Source organism: Malaclemys terrapin, chromosome 2 (genome assembly GCF_027887155.1).
Source record: "Malaclemys terrapin pileata isolate rMalTer1 chromosome 2, rMalTer1.hap1, whole genome shotgun sequence".
Taxonomy (NCBI): Eukaryota; Metazoa; Chordata; order Testudines; family Emydidae; genus Malaclemys; species Malaclemys terrapin.
Window position 1 is genome coordinate 178,723,541 of NC_071506.1, and position 14,544 is coordinate 178,738,084.

At 39.1% G+C, this 14,544-nt stretch overlaps 1 protein-coding gene across 4 annotated transcripts in view; it reads right to left on the reverse strand.

Annotated features, from left to right (window-relative positions):
- INO80C (INO80 complex subunit C) overlaps positions 1-14,544 on the reverse strand; it is a 46,092-nt gene that overhangs the window by 15,482 nt on the left and 16,066 nt on the right. For 3 of the 4 annotated variants that reach the window (XM_054018815.1, XM_054018812.1, XM_054018813.1), the window contains exon 2: positions 96-206. In XM_054018815.1, coding sequence (XP_053874790.1) covers positions 96-188 — 93 coding nt within the window. In that variant the 5' untranslated portion in view covers positions 189-206. Of the gene's footprint in view, positions 1-95; positions 207-641; positions 789-14,544 lie in introns of those variants that run through there. The other variant, XM_054018814.1, reaches the window with a different exon arrangement.

The window sequence follows — 14,544 nt, forward strand, 5'->3', positions numbered from 1 at the left end:
ACTTTGTTAGTAGGAATATTAGCAATGTAGTAATATAGTATCTTAGTTACTATTTCATTTAAAGTTTGAGAATTTCTAATTGTTAAAATACTTACAATGAAGTTTGGATCCTTAAATGGCAATGGTTTGATGGTGGCTTCCATTGGCCCGGTATTGGGATCCACAGTCATAAATTTATTCTCATTCATGGTCTCTGCACCTACACTCTGCAGAACAAACACACTCTCATTGCTTATTTGTTAATCTGAATATATTTAAAAGGAAGTGAACAGTTTTCTTTGTGAACATTAACTTTTTAATCCATTTCTTGTGAAGTAAGCCTTTTTTAAACTTTGAAAATGTTGCCTGCCATTAGTAGGTGTAGCATTAAAGGGGACACTGTCAGGCAAATAAGGACCAATACTTAAAATTTGGTAGCTAAAACGATTAAAATTGGGAGAAAGGCAGAGGGGAGAGGGGTTACCAAAGTCTACTAAATAGAAATGCCATCGGTTTTGTTTTAATGTCACTGAAAACAACCTGAATAAACTGAAAGAGAGCACATGAGCACATAAATGGACAAAAGTACATAATATTTGTTTCAGAATGTTTGGTATTAATAAAGTGTCAATATCAACACAGGAAAGAACTTCAGAACTTACACTGGGCTTATTCCAGAGGTTCTAAATAAACTTTTCCTCTTTCTGACGTCAGTGAGAATCATATCTAAGTAAGGACTGAGAAAAAACTAATTAAAGACCTTTGCATCAGTTCAAAAATATATGAGCCTTGCAAAATTCCACATGCCCACTGGATATGGATTTAGTTTTGGGGGAGCAGGGGAAGAAAGGGGATGGGCATGTTCTTTTCTTTCTTTTTTAAAGTCATGATTATAAGAACAAGGAAATTTGTGTCTAGGCTAGCCACTTTTTGTGATAATTTTACAAGGCTGATACATAGCTATTTTTTTTTTTAATCTTGACAGTGCCTTGTTAAGTTTCTATTCAGTCTGTATCACAAGTGACAGAAATATAGCAAATAATAAATACACAAAAATTCCTAGGTGAAATTCTGGCCATATTGAAATCAGTGGGAATTTGCTACTAGCTTTAATGGTCCCAGCGTTTCACTCCCTAACTCTTCTTTCTTGAAGACCAAAAGGACTAGGTAAAAAGCTAACAGCACTTATAGAACAGGCTGACAAGTATTTCCATATCTTGCCCATACGCTGATTGTGCTCAGACTATAAAAACTCTTTCCATAGAAGACATACATTGCAAGACATTCCATGTCGATACATGTTCTTTTAGATGGTATGCAAGGCTCATTAATGTTAGTGAATTACACAAATGCACCTAGAAAATGAGAATATATATCTCTCAGGCTGTGATCCAGCAAATCTTTATGCATGTAATTACGAAGGACTTAGTTGCATGCTTAGACAACCACATGCATAAGCAATTACAAGCTTAGGACCTAACTCTGCAAGTGGCACACTTATTTGGGAAAATATAGCACTTACTGTCAATGATGGATTTTTTTTTTTTTCTTTCCCTGCTTCTTATGTGGCATCTCTTTTCCTGGAGGTTTGCAACCATGGTAGCCCATTCTGTACAATGATCTGCTAATCTCTTTGTGAATGAATAATCCCTTTTATCCACCCAGGATACCACAACATTCGTCCAAGATCTTTTTTTGCCTTATGTTTTTCTGCCATCAACTTGCCCTTCCACTGCCCATAAACACGCATTGCCGGCTGAACCTCTTAAAATATTCCGTGCAAATCAAATAATTCTTTTCTTAAGATTTCTGACTATTGTTTGCTGAGTTCCAATCATGTCCCGTGCTTTTTTGTTGGTTACTCAGTCAATCCATGATATTTTCAGAATTCTTCTAGAACAACATAAATCAAAGGACTGTAATATCTTTATTACTGATTGTTCGAATGTCTATATTTTCCACAGCTGTAATATGACACAGACCCAATGTAAGTTTTTAAGAGTTAGGAACTTACGTCTTTAGTCTATTTAACTAATGAATCAAACAGATTCATGAAAGAAAAATCTGAGCATGTTGAATAAAAATGCATTCAACAAGTAACACTGAAATTAAATATTCTGTCAAATATTTTAATGAAATTAAAAATTCAACAGTTATGACATTTTATTTTTCAGAATTACACAAGGTCTCAGTTGATGAACCTGTACAACTGGAAATATTACCATTACAATGTCAATCCTATTGCCATTAAAGTCCATGGCCTAAACCCAGTTCTTCCCCCACTAAGGACAGTGCAAGTCGAACCACTAATACAGTGGTTCTCAAAGCCGGTCCGCCGTTTGTTCAGGGAAATCCCTTGGTGGGCCGGGCTGGTTTGTTTACCTGCTGCGTCCGCAGGTTCATCCGATCGCGGCTCCCACTGGTCGTGGTTCGCCGCTCCAGGCCAATGGGGGCTGCAGGAAGGGCGGCCAGCACATCCCCCGGCCCATGCCGCTTCCCGCAGCTCCCGTTGGCCTGGAGCGGCAAACCGCGGCCAGTAGGAGCCCTGATCAGCCGAACCTGTGGACACGGCAGATAAACAAACCGGCCCGGCCCGCCAGGGGCTTTCCCTGAACAAGCAGCAGACTGGCTTTGAGAACCACTGCACTAATAGACTAGGACTATGTCATTGGAGAGGAATTAATCCAGAAACAGAAGAGAAAAGCACAAGCTTTTATGGAGCAGTGAAGAGAATGAGTCCCGCTCCTCTCAGTCCTTAATTGGTAATGCTAGCGAGTTGCTAGGTCTCAATCTCTCTTTTTTACCTTGGCCAAAAACAATGCCATACTCTTACAAGTATTTATACTCTCAGCACATAATTTTAGAAGCTAATATTTCAGGTTTAAGGAGCAAGCATTACTCTAGAGTTTTTCTACAGAAAGCTGGGACTGAAGATACAAAATGATTTTTGATGAATAAATAATTAATATCCGGCAACAGCATCTTTTATCTGTCATTTTGTGTCACTGCAAAGTCTTTAACTGATGGAGTCAGCACTCTTAACAAACTCCTGTTTTCTTTCAATTTTGTATGTTTTTGTTAGTGGATTATAGTTAGAGCTGCATAAATAATTGATGTTTCAGTTTGCTGGCATATCTGAAAAATCTCAAAAAAAATTGTTTTAGGTCAAGTGAAACGCTTTCAATTTTGAGCATTTAACTATGTTTAAAAAAAAATCAAAAGGAAACCGAAACGAAGTCATTTTGAATAATATAATCTAAACATAATAAGCACTGGTCCAATATTTAAAGTCAAAGCGATTAAAAATATTCAGAGGACATCAGATGGAGGAAAGAGGGTATTATTACAAACATAAGCCCTGATTCTGCAACCAGATCTGGGCAGAACCCCATTGGATTCAGTGGGGCTCTCTACATGAACATAGGAGTTCACCTGCTTGAATTCAATTGCAGAATCAGGGAATTGGGCCCAATATTACAAACACTATTGGGTCTAGTGGTTGACATAAATGGGATTTTCACTCACAGTTGCAAATACTACACCCAGTACGTTTGCAGGATCAAACCCTTAAGAAATTACAGGTTCTTAGTATCAGACTAACCAATGCTATAGCAAGCTAGACTGAGAATTATGATCAAAACCTAAAGTCCTGGTAACTGTGAGATGAAAACATGCTTGCAAGACATGACAATCTCATACAATGAACAGTCATCATTGCTTGTATTAAAACTTTAACTTACAGCAGTACTGGGATGGAAGAGGGGTATTTAATGTAATGTTCTTGTCTTTCTGGAAGAACGTAAAGGAGTTTCATTGAAACACCGTTTCCAGAATAGGTTATGTTCTTCGAAAAATTGTCTACACTACTATCACCTGAGTTCCTCTAACTAGAAAGCCTTTCAGCTCCCTTTTCAGTATAAATTCTGACTTAAAATCCTCAGCATTTTAATTACGAAGTCAAATATTTTCCACAATTCTAAAAATTGTTTCAAAATGTGCTTCAAAATGTCAGTGATTTAAATCAAACATCACTTATTGTTTCAGACTATTTTTTTAAGTTTCAAGAGGCGAAATAAACATTCACATTAATTTTAACTAATATGATCCTGTTTTTCTATTATAATACCTATGCAACTTAATATTGAATAAGATAATGATAAACAAGAACAAACAACTGCTAAGAACCTGAAAGACCTCAAAGGATAATTAGTGCTCACTAAAGGGATCCTCTCCCATTCTAACGTTTGTGAAACAAGTCTCTCAGTGGTGTAGCTCTGTTTGGGGCAGTAAAGAAATTAATTGCTCACTTTCTAATGTTAGTAAAACCAGAATTAAGAGTGGGCTTGGTTCTCATAAGGCTCCTTTCAGTCTCTTTTATTAGATGGCCAGGTTTTCCATCAGCACGATGAGGAAGTGTATATCTCAAAGAGAGATATCCTGCTCAATGTGTGCTGCTAACCCTTTATCACCCAGTGGCTAAATTCACACCTTCTCCCCAGTTTACTTCACTATTCACCCAGCATTTGGACTATAATAACCTAAAAATAGCAAGTACTTTGTCATAAATATAATAAAAAATAATATTGGAATAGGCTGACAGTGTTTGCCTGAAACAACCTAACATTAGCAGATGTTGATCCTGCTGGGAAAGGATTAGGTAGGTTTTTCTGACTTGGGCCCCAGTTCAGCAGAGCATTTAAGCACATGCTTAAATCCATCCCTATTTGGTGGGACTTAATTATGGTTTGAGTGCTTTGATGAATAGGGATGGACTGCTGCCCAGTGAGGGAGATGAATAACTACCCGTCTTGGATAAAGGAGAGGTAAGAGTCTGGACGAAGAGGGCCTCTGGCATAGGCAGAGCACTCCCAACAAATGGGCCACAGAAGCAGACAAGTCTGGGGAGCAGATCTGAGCTGAGTTTTGCTACCTTAATGTTGGTTTCTTTGTTAATAGAGCCAAACCCCAGGAATGAGTCTAGTTTGGACTCTAGATAACATCTGGATTGTACTGGGAAAGCTGCCTACTTGCACATTAGTTTCAGTCCTAGGTTTTGATAGATTTATTCATTTTCTACATATTTTGTTCCAGATTCCCTGCCTCTGATGTATTATATTTCACATCTCATCCCCAAAGATTTCTTCATCCATCTGGTTTAATTTTGGGAGAGGACAGCAGAAACTTGTAGAACATGGAAGCAGAACTCTTTGTTTTGGCTGTTTTGAGGTGGAATCAGCAATGTGGGTTTTTCTTGGGGGGGGCGGGGGGAGAACGGGACTGAGTTCCAAGTCTAATTAGTTTGCTGTGAAATTGCTTGTCTGCATTTTAAGTATTTCTTTAGTGAAACTACATAATTCTCTAACTTTTAAAAAGGGGATGAAAATTCCATATTGGAATAACTGATTTATGCTGACGATGTCATTTCCCAATCCATTTAGTTTGTATTTTATAATTTGGTTTCAACATTATTGTAGTATTTTGTGAAAAAAATATTTAAAGGTGTTTTTTTTTTTTTTTTTACAGCAACAGCTATCACACCCATACAATGCTGGCATCCTACTGCTGACACAAGGAAATTGGTGATATGGATTGGAAAGAAACAGCATGTATACACTATTGTAGGTAATTTATCTGATCTTATGCCCCCTTCTGCTGGCTGTTCCAAACAGTACCTCAAAAACTGCAATTCCAAATGGGAGTACTTGAGGATAAAAATTCCAAATCAAATCAAAGTTTTGTTTGTGAAACTTTGACCTAATATCAAACTCTATAAGAAAGAAAGATGGGAACTGTTTATGAAGAAAAAAATACTATAAACATTATTTTTAGCCAATTTTTACCATAGATCTTATGTTGAGTACTTCAGTTATAAATAAAAATCTTCTATACAGTATTTTTGTTTTCATAATAGTTTTTATTGTGTAATACTTTGAGTATTATGGTTTTGCCTCATGTAGACAACCAGTGTGAACAGTAAAGGAGCTTTGATGCTGGATCAGGCCCTAGAAATCAATGGCAAAATTGCCACCGACTTCAGTGAGCAAGATTGGGCCTGTAGAGGGCAGACTTGTCTCTGACCTTTGTATAATGAAGGGTTGATAATCTGTCTTTGGTTATTATTATGCGGTATAGCTGAAGCCGTGTCAGTCCCAGGATATTAGAGAGACAAGGCGGATGAGGTAATATCTTTTATTGGACCAACTTCTGTCGGCAAGAGAGATAAGCTACCCTATGGCTCAAAAGCTTGTCTCTCATCAACAGAAGCTGGTCCAATAAAAGATATTATCTCACCCACTTTGTCTCTTTGGTTATTACAGTAGTTTTTAGATAGCTGACTCCCAGTACTTCTCTTTCAATCAGGAAATTCTGCATTGGAATTCTGAAGTTCATGGATTTTCTTGTTTTCAGCAATTCTTGACTCGATATTGTCCACTTCCTGTGAGCCATTTGATTATCTATAGCATCTTTAGGGTATAGGTTACACTTCAAAGCTGTGATACTCAACTTGTCACATTCTTTACAGGATTGCATAACATCCTGTGACATCCTGATTACAATATAATGATATAGCAACTGGCCAGGGAGCAACATGGTAATTAAAAACTGAGGGATGGGTTAAATCTGTATTTTCACTGGTAGCAAATTAAGGTAACTGAAAAATGCACATTGAAATACACCACCAAAGAATGTCACTGGGTGGTAGCAACAACGATAGCAGCGGACTTTTCAAAACAGGGAATAGACTTTGAATGTCGGATATTTCCCTGAATACCAACTAATACTAATCATACTGTAACATTTATTAAGCTGTTTTAATATATTAGCTCTCACTTTATAACAAGCTTGCTACAGATTTTTTTGCTTTCTGAATATTTAATTCCTTTAACTCTGAGTGGTGAAGTGACTTCAGATACTGAAAAGTTGAGCATCAATACCCCAAAAGAGGAAAATTAGCACTATATGTCACTGGAGAGGATGTGGAGGCGAGTTTGTCACAATTAGATGGGCTTTATTCTTAGATAAAATGATAGCTTTGCAATGTTCGTGGTAGGAAAATTTAGAATAGTTGATTCCACAAAACAAATGCACTGAAGTCTCAGTAACAGCATCAGGATGGGATAGAAGCACTCCCTCCTGAGAGTCAAGATTAACACCAGCTATTCATTTTTGTGACAGAAAAGGGGATAACTCTAAAGATTTATTCAGTAGCATGGGGTCCTAGTCCATTACTAGGGCTCTTAGGTACTACAGTAATACAAATAATAATGCACAGACAGAATAAGTCTTCCCCATCTGGTTGAATGTTACTGGTTCTTGCGTTCAGCGGAAAACACTTCTCCTTCCTCCCTATTGGAAAAGGAAACCTGATGCAATCCCCCCCAACCTTTTCTTTTTCAGACTTCTGGCATACATTGGCTTTTTAAGAGCACTCTCCTTTCAAGAGGATCAAAGGATTTCATGTGCTTATTTTGGGTGAGGAAAAGAACTGAGAACCAGAGATCTCGGCTTGAGACTGTTAACATACCAGGAGAAAATACTGCATTCATACAGCAAGTTTTGTTCTGAAGGATACTGAAGAACATCATATACACCTCTACCCCGATATAACGCTGTCCTTGGGAACCAAAAAAATCTTATTGCGTTATAGGTGAAACCGCGTTATATCGAACTTGCTTTGATCCGCCAGAGTGCGCAGCCCCACCCCCACGGAGCGCTGCTTTACCACGTTATATCCGAATTTGTGTTAGATCGGGTCACAGTATATCGGGTTAGAAGTGTACTAAATTAATAAAGAACCTCATAAATGTAGCCACCTCTGAAGTAGAGGGCAGCAGTGGGTACTAAGTACATGGCAGTGGGTAGAGGCTGGCAATGGGTACTAAGTACATGGCTGAACAATATTCTTATAAACTGCACCCAGCCAGTAGTATGAGCAATATGCTCATGCATACAGTATAAATTAGGAGTAAATCCATTTAAGTTAATGTTGTTTCACTGTTGCCACCTCAGCGTAAATAAGATGGAGAATCAGGGCTCACACTGCCTGATCATACTCCCATTGCTTGACATTAAAGGCAAAAATTTCATTGGGAGTAGAACTGTGCCCCAAAAACTCACAACAAAAAATAATACTCTTGCTTAATTACAAGCTATTTTCTTCAAATACAGCCGATGCACGAGTTAGAAAGGAAAGATGAAGGGTTATTAACAAGGAGACAAATCCGATTAGTTTTCTTTTCTAAGTGACCTATAACTGAAAAGCAGTTTGACCAATTTCCTCCAGACTTTCTATAAACAATCTCCTTTGCCTTCAGAGAAATATGGCAATATTCAAGCCAAACCATTTTTCCAAGCCAAAGTTACCGGGAGGCTAAAATAGGCTTTATATTGGAAGCTGACCGCTGCCTTAGCTATGGAGAGGTAATTGTCCCTCCCACTTCCCCCCTTAACTATAGTATTCCAATAATAGTCTATTGAAGTGGATGCTTCATTTATGAAGGAAAAAAGCTTAACATATCTTTCATTGCTGATGCCTGAATATATTAAATTGCAATATAAATAAAGTGAAAAAAGGTTACACACTGTAGAGAAAACTAGCTGTACCGTATTCCTTCAAACTTTTCTGTTTTGAAATGGCTTGAAACATTTCATATTCCATCTGCCTGAGAAAGACTGACTAAAATTTTACTCATCCACTAAAAGATTGAACTGTCACAAAGTGATGGATAGCTTTTCTATATTCTCTGTAGAGCATCTGAATGCCATAGACTCCAAGTGCTCTTGATTAAAGGGCAACATACTCATTTAGTGTCCCATCACTGACTGAGCTTCAAATCACTAACATTCACCTACACTTGTGCTTTCAGTCACAAAATATTTGACCAACATGTATAAAATACTAATTACTTTAGTCACTTAGATGGAGGTATAAAATGCCCTAAAGCAAAGCTCTATTAAACTGCATAAGGGTTTGAATTTAAAATTAAAAATGCAGCCAAAGAGAGAATAAGATTTTAATTACATTTCTAGTCCTCAATCTCTCAAAACCTAAAGGAAAAAGAGCCATAAATTTCATGACACAAGAAATCCTTTTTCACTGGTACAGCTTATTTAAAAAAAAAAAAAAAAAAAAAAAAAAAAAAACCCTTGAATTTACTCTTTTTTTAATTATTAAACTTTCAAACACAGAAACAGACTGACAAGCTTTAATAAAAGCTTTGGTTTCTTCTCAATAGATTTCAGATGTTAAATGTATTTTTCCATTTAAAAACCTTCAAGCACTTTGCTGAACAAAGTTCTTATAACTTACAGATATTTTAAGAAAACACCATTTTCTAGGAGGGAAAAGCCTTAATAAAATGTAATTGGGAAGCAACTGTGGATAGCTTCCCACAATCCCAGGAAAGCTTGATTCAATTTGCATTTGCCACAAACCTCCCTTCAGCTTAAATGACTGCAAAAGATCTCTCACTTTTAGATTTCATTTGGTGGGTTGGGACTATTTCTTGTTTATAACATTTGACAGTTTTCTTTATTACGAAGATTGTAACTCAGAGGCAAATGCAGGAGCTGAATAGCATACTAAAGAAGCTCTGCAGTTAAAAAACTTGGGACACGTAGAAGAAAAAAGTAAAGTATATGTTACGACATACATTACCAGGAGTAAGACTGAGCCCAGTAGACAGAGAATCGTTAGGGTTCTTTGAAGAAGATATAATTTCTCCTGAATTGTTACATTTAAAAAATAAAAGCATAAGGAGTCATCTTAGTGATTAAAAATTATTCAATTAATAAATTAGGACTAAATATATCTGACTGTATGTTTCTGTGAACAAAAAAACCACATTTCACTATTCTAGTCTAATCAAGGACTTAGAGGCTAAATTCCATAATAAAACTGTTGAAATCTATCATTTTACATACTGCAGTTCTTTTAAGGAAACAAGGTACAGTAAGAAAAGGAGGATCACAAATTGTTGATGTGCCCTCAACGTCGTAACATTTCTCAGAGGGGATATCAAATAATGGATTGCAACCCAGGAAAGAGAAGAGAGAGAACACTAACTCTAATATCATAGTCCATCTGCCCACTAAAAAGCTTTCTGTAAGATAGCAGTAGAGAGATAAGGAAAGAGAAAGCAGAAGAGTATTGATTATTAGGACTGGGTAGAAAACAAAAAAAATCAATGTCATGAAAATCTGAGATTTTGACATTGGTTAGTTCCAATGCAGAATGAAAATGAGACCTGTTGAAATTTTTCATCAAGAGAGCAAGCCACCTCAAAGTAACTAATAGCCATGGGACTAGGGCACTTACCTGGAATGTGGGAGTCCCTGCTCCAAATTAGGTAGAGAGCCCTAATCACCTAACTATTTGGATATTCTCAGATGGTGCTCATTCTCTCTCTCTCTCTCTCTCCCCAGTTTTCCTCTTGGACCCAAGAAACCTTCCCAACAAATGTTGGGTCGAAACTGAGATTCTTTCCCCAAAACATTTGTGTTTCAACTAAATCATATTTTTGATAGAAAAAGAGTTGTTAATTTTTTCAACCAGTTCTCTTGATTATACCCTTCCTGAAATCAGCAACCAATTAGTCTCCACTAGTAACTGCTATATACGTCTTACCAAATTCCTATGAGAGCACATGAACCCATGGACCTTGAGCTAGTTTCCAAACTTAACCGCTTCCATGATTTTAGCTTACCTAGTAATTCAATTACAATAAAATAACATGATCCACAGGCCCTTTCCTACCTTACCTGTTTTTTAGGCTTTCCTTCTGTCCTAGCTCCCTTTTCACTCTAGCAAGACAGACACTCCCACCCCTTTCCTGTCCTGTTGGGAGCTAACTGTACCCCCTGCCAGCATGACTCAGTGGAGTTTTAGCATTATATCCTAGGGCAGAGGTGGGCAAACTACGGCCCGTGGGACCCTCCTGCCCGGCCCCATAGCTCCTGCCCCAGGAGGCTCGTCCCCAGCCCCTCCCCTGCTAATACTATGCTCTGGGCGGTGGGGCTGCAAGCTCCTGGGGCAGCGCAGCTGCAGAGCCTGGCCTGACCCATGCTCTGTGCTGCGCTGTGGTGTGGCTGGCTCCAGCCAGGTGGCGTGGCTATAGCGCCGCCAGCCACCGGTGCTCTAGGCAGCGCGGTAAGGGGGCAGGGAGCAGGGCGGGGTTGGATAAAGGGCAGGGGAGTTCGGTGTGGTGGTCAGGGGTGTGGATAGGGGTCGGGGTGGTCAGAGGGCAGGGAACAGGGGGGTTGAATGGGGACAGAGGTCCGGGGGGAGAGGGGCAGTCAGGAATGAGAGGGGGGGTTGGATGGGGCGGCAGGGGGCAGTCAGGGGCAGGGGTTCTGGGGGTTGTCAGGGGACAGGGAACAGGGGGGTTCGATGGGACAGGTGTCCCGGGGCATCTGTCGGGGGCAAGAAGCAGGAGGGGTCGGATGGGGGCGGGGCCGGGCCACGCCTGGCTGTTGGGGGAGGCACAACCTCCGCTAACTGGCCCTCTATACAATTTTGGAAACCTGATGTGGCCCTCAGGCCAAAAAGTTTACCCACCCCTGTCCTAGGGTAATTTAGTTTATGTCTACATTGCAAAAAAGCCCACAAACAAACAAAAAAACCCAAACGGCAATGAGTCTCCGAGCCTGGATCAACCGACATGGGCTTGTGCTATGAGGCTAAAAATATCAGTGTAGATGTTCCCGCTCAGGCTGGAGTCCAGGTTCTGAAACCCAGTGAGGGGGGTGGCTCTAGCCCAAGCTATTTTTAGCCCTGTAGCTTGGGCCTGAGTCAGCTGATCTGGGCTCTGAGACTCAATACTGCGGTGGATTTTTTGCAATTTAAACGTACCCTAGGCAGTAGATTCCATCATTCCTGCACAGGAACAAACTCTGCAACACCCATAAGATGCCCAAAACATTCTCCACCTCCCCACCACCCCAAAATCAATTGTGACATATGAAGCATTTCATTCTTAAAGCAATTTACAGAAAAACAAAAACAAACAGTGCTGCCCTTGAGTTCCACATCATATACTAATTCTTCTGACTGACAAGTAACACAAGCTTCAAAAGAGCTTGCCAAAGGTGCACCACATCAGGGATGAATAACCCCACCAGATACCCAAAAGATACTTGTAAGAGGACAGTAAAAGGAACTACACATCCATTTTTATATTTTCTAATCTTAGGGCTAGAGATTATGTAAATAAAGCTCGTGTTACTGGGAGGGAGAGTCTTTTTGTACATTCACCAAATATTGTAATCTCCCTTCCCTCACCTTGTAAACTCACAAACCCAAAGAGGAAAGTATGCCTTAATCTGTGCTTCTCTTCTCAGAGTAGCATGGAGACTGTACTCAGCAAACCTGTGGGTGCAATACCTTCAAGAGACCTAAATTTTCCAGGATAATGAGTAAGTTGCTAAGTGAACAGAAATAGACACCAGGCAAATTCTAGTTTAGAAGAGAACAGAGTCACACAAGCATATGTTGTGAACTATTTTGCTTCCTTTATACAATCAAATGCCACTTTGAGAAGTGTTTTCTGATAATATCTCCAGGATATGCTGCTTTAATAAGATGTAAGGCTTGAATAGCAATAAAATGCACCTCAATATTTTTGGTTGAGTTTGAAGAATTGCCACATATCCTGAAAACAGCTAGACAGTCCTGGTTTTTGAATATGTTTTGCATCATGATTGCCTCTTTTGCAGGACAGAATATAAAAGATAGCTGTGAAAAGACTGGCTGTTCCATTGCATCAGAACTAGTGAAGTATTTGTATCAGTTTCAAGAGTGCAGGTGAGAGAAAACCAAGGGATTTTGTGAGAGGTTTTATGGGATCTTGTAGGAAAGCTCCCACAATAAAATATTTAGCATGGCAATTAAAAAAAAAAAGAGGATATGCTCAGATTGTGAATTAGAGCATTTACAGCTATAAAGACTATGGAGCTAGACAGCCCCCAAACCGGGACCTTTTAAGAAATGTTGTAGTTCCTAGCTGTTGTATACTATATAAAAATAGTGGCTACTTCAAATTCTGTTCTTTTTTATGTAATACAGTACCCTATATTGGGGATTGAGAACAATTTTGAGTTAAAAACAACAGAACTGGTAAATCCCAAATTGATTTGATATGGCAGAAATGTGAATCAGCCAACTCCTTTTGTGAATACATAGTTATTAAACTTATGGCTAAAGCTTATGTTATGCAGTGATAAAGGACATTGTACATACCTGACATTGTGTAACCTGGATCCACGCAGGCCAGACTTACCTGGAGGAGGGGAGAATTGGGTCATGGCTCACTACCAAGTGCAAATCAATTCACCACTGCCCTTCTTTTTAAAGAGTGGCTAGGAGGAGTATGGGTAAAGGGACAGAAGGGCAGGCAATTGTGGGTGCAGCAAATGAAGTTTGACAGGAATGTATATCACTTTGTCTTCCCACTTCAACCCAGACTCCCCATCAGGATGTTTAATTTACCTGAGGGTAATTAATTTACAATTGAGAGCTAAACTAACAGTTTATCTTCATTTATTCAGTCCAGAACTATCAACTGAAGACACACCTTGGTAGACTCAGAACATTTCTAATTCTAACGTTAAGAGATGAGCTAAATTTGGGGCCCGAACATTTTGAGTGTCTAGACATCTAATTGTTTTCATCCCATCCCAGTTTAATTTTTAGTTTATTGTGCTGTGAGGACACTATCCAACTCACTACAGTTAGAACCAGCTATGGTAATACATATCAAAGCTGTTACATATTGTTAGAAACCAACATGTTTTAAAACTGAGGATATTACTGTTGGGCATGAGCAGTGATATAAACGGTATGACTACCATGCAGTGTATTAATTACTGTGCTAGTCTCTGCAGGGACTTCCAGAGAGCTATCTGAGGGCCTGGTCCCTCTTCTGTCCTTTCTCCACCTTCCAAAACTATGTTAACTTTTTCCCATGGTTTCACTTCCTCAAAGACAGGGAAACTTTGAGAAGCGGTTTCCCCAACTGCTGAGTAGTGTCAGAGATATGTGATTAGCACCCTGACGGCTCCATAGTTAGTGCCATAAGTAGACAATCATTATCAAGGCAGGAAATCTACAAAATTTATCTAAGTTGAAGTTGTCCCACATTGAAAAATTTATCCCTCAGAACTGCAGATATTTTTTTAAGTGATGGCATTTAAACAAAACTCAGATTTTTACATAGTTCATGCATCAGGAAGGAGTGCACGTGGGAGCCTGGGGAATTCTCTGCATAATATTGTCTCTGATGAAAATTGGTGAAATATGATGCACATATGAGAGACCAAACAGTCTCTCCTCTCGCGCCCCCCCCCCCCCATTAATATGAAGGCATAGATACATAGGATTTGCCATACTGAAAGAAACCAATGATTCAGCTAGTTTGGGATCCTGTCTCTGGCCTAAAATGTCTCAGAGGAAGATTTAAAAAGATCCACAAAATGTTTCCCATCCATTGTACAATACTAAGGCAAGTGGGGAGAAAATTTCTTCCTGAATGCAGCTGACAGTTTATGCCCTGAAGCATGAGGCCAGAA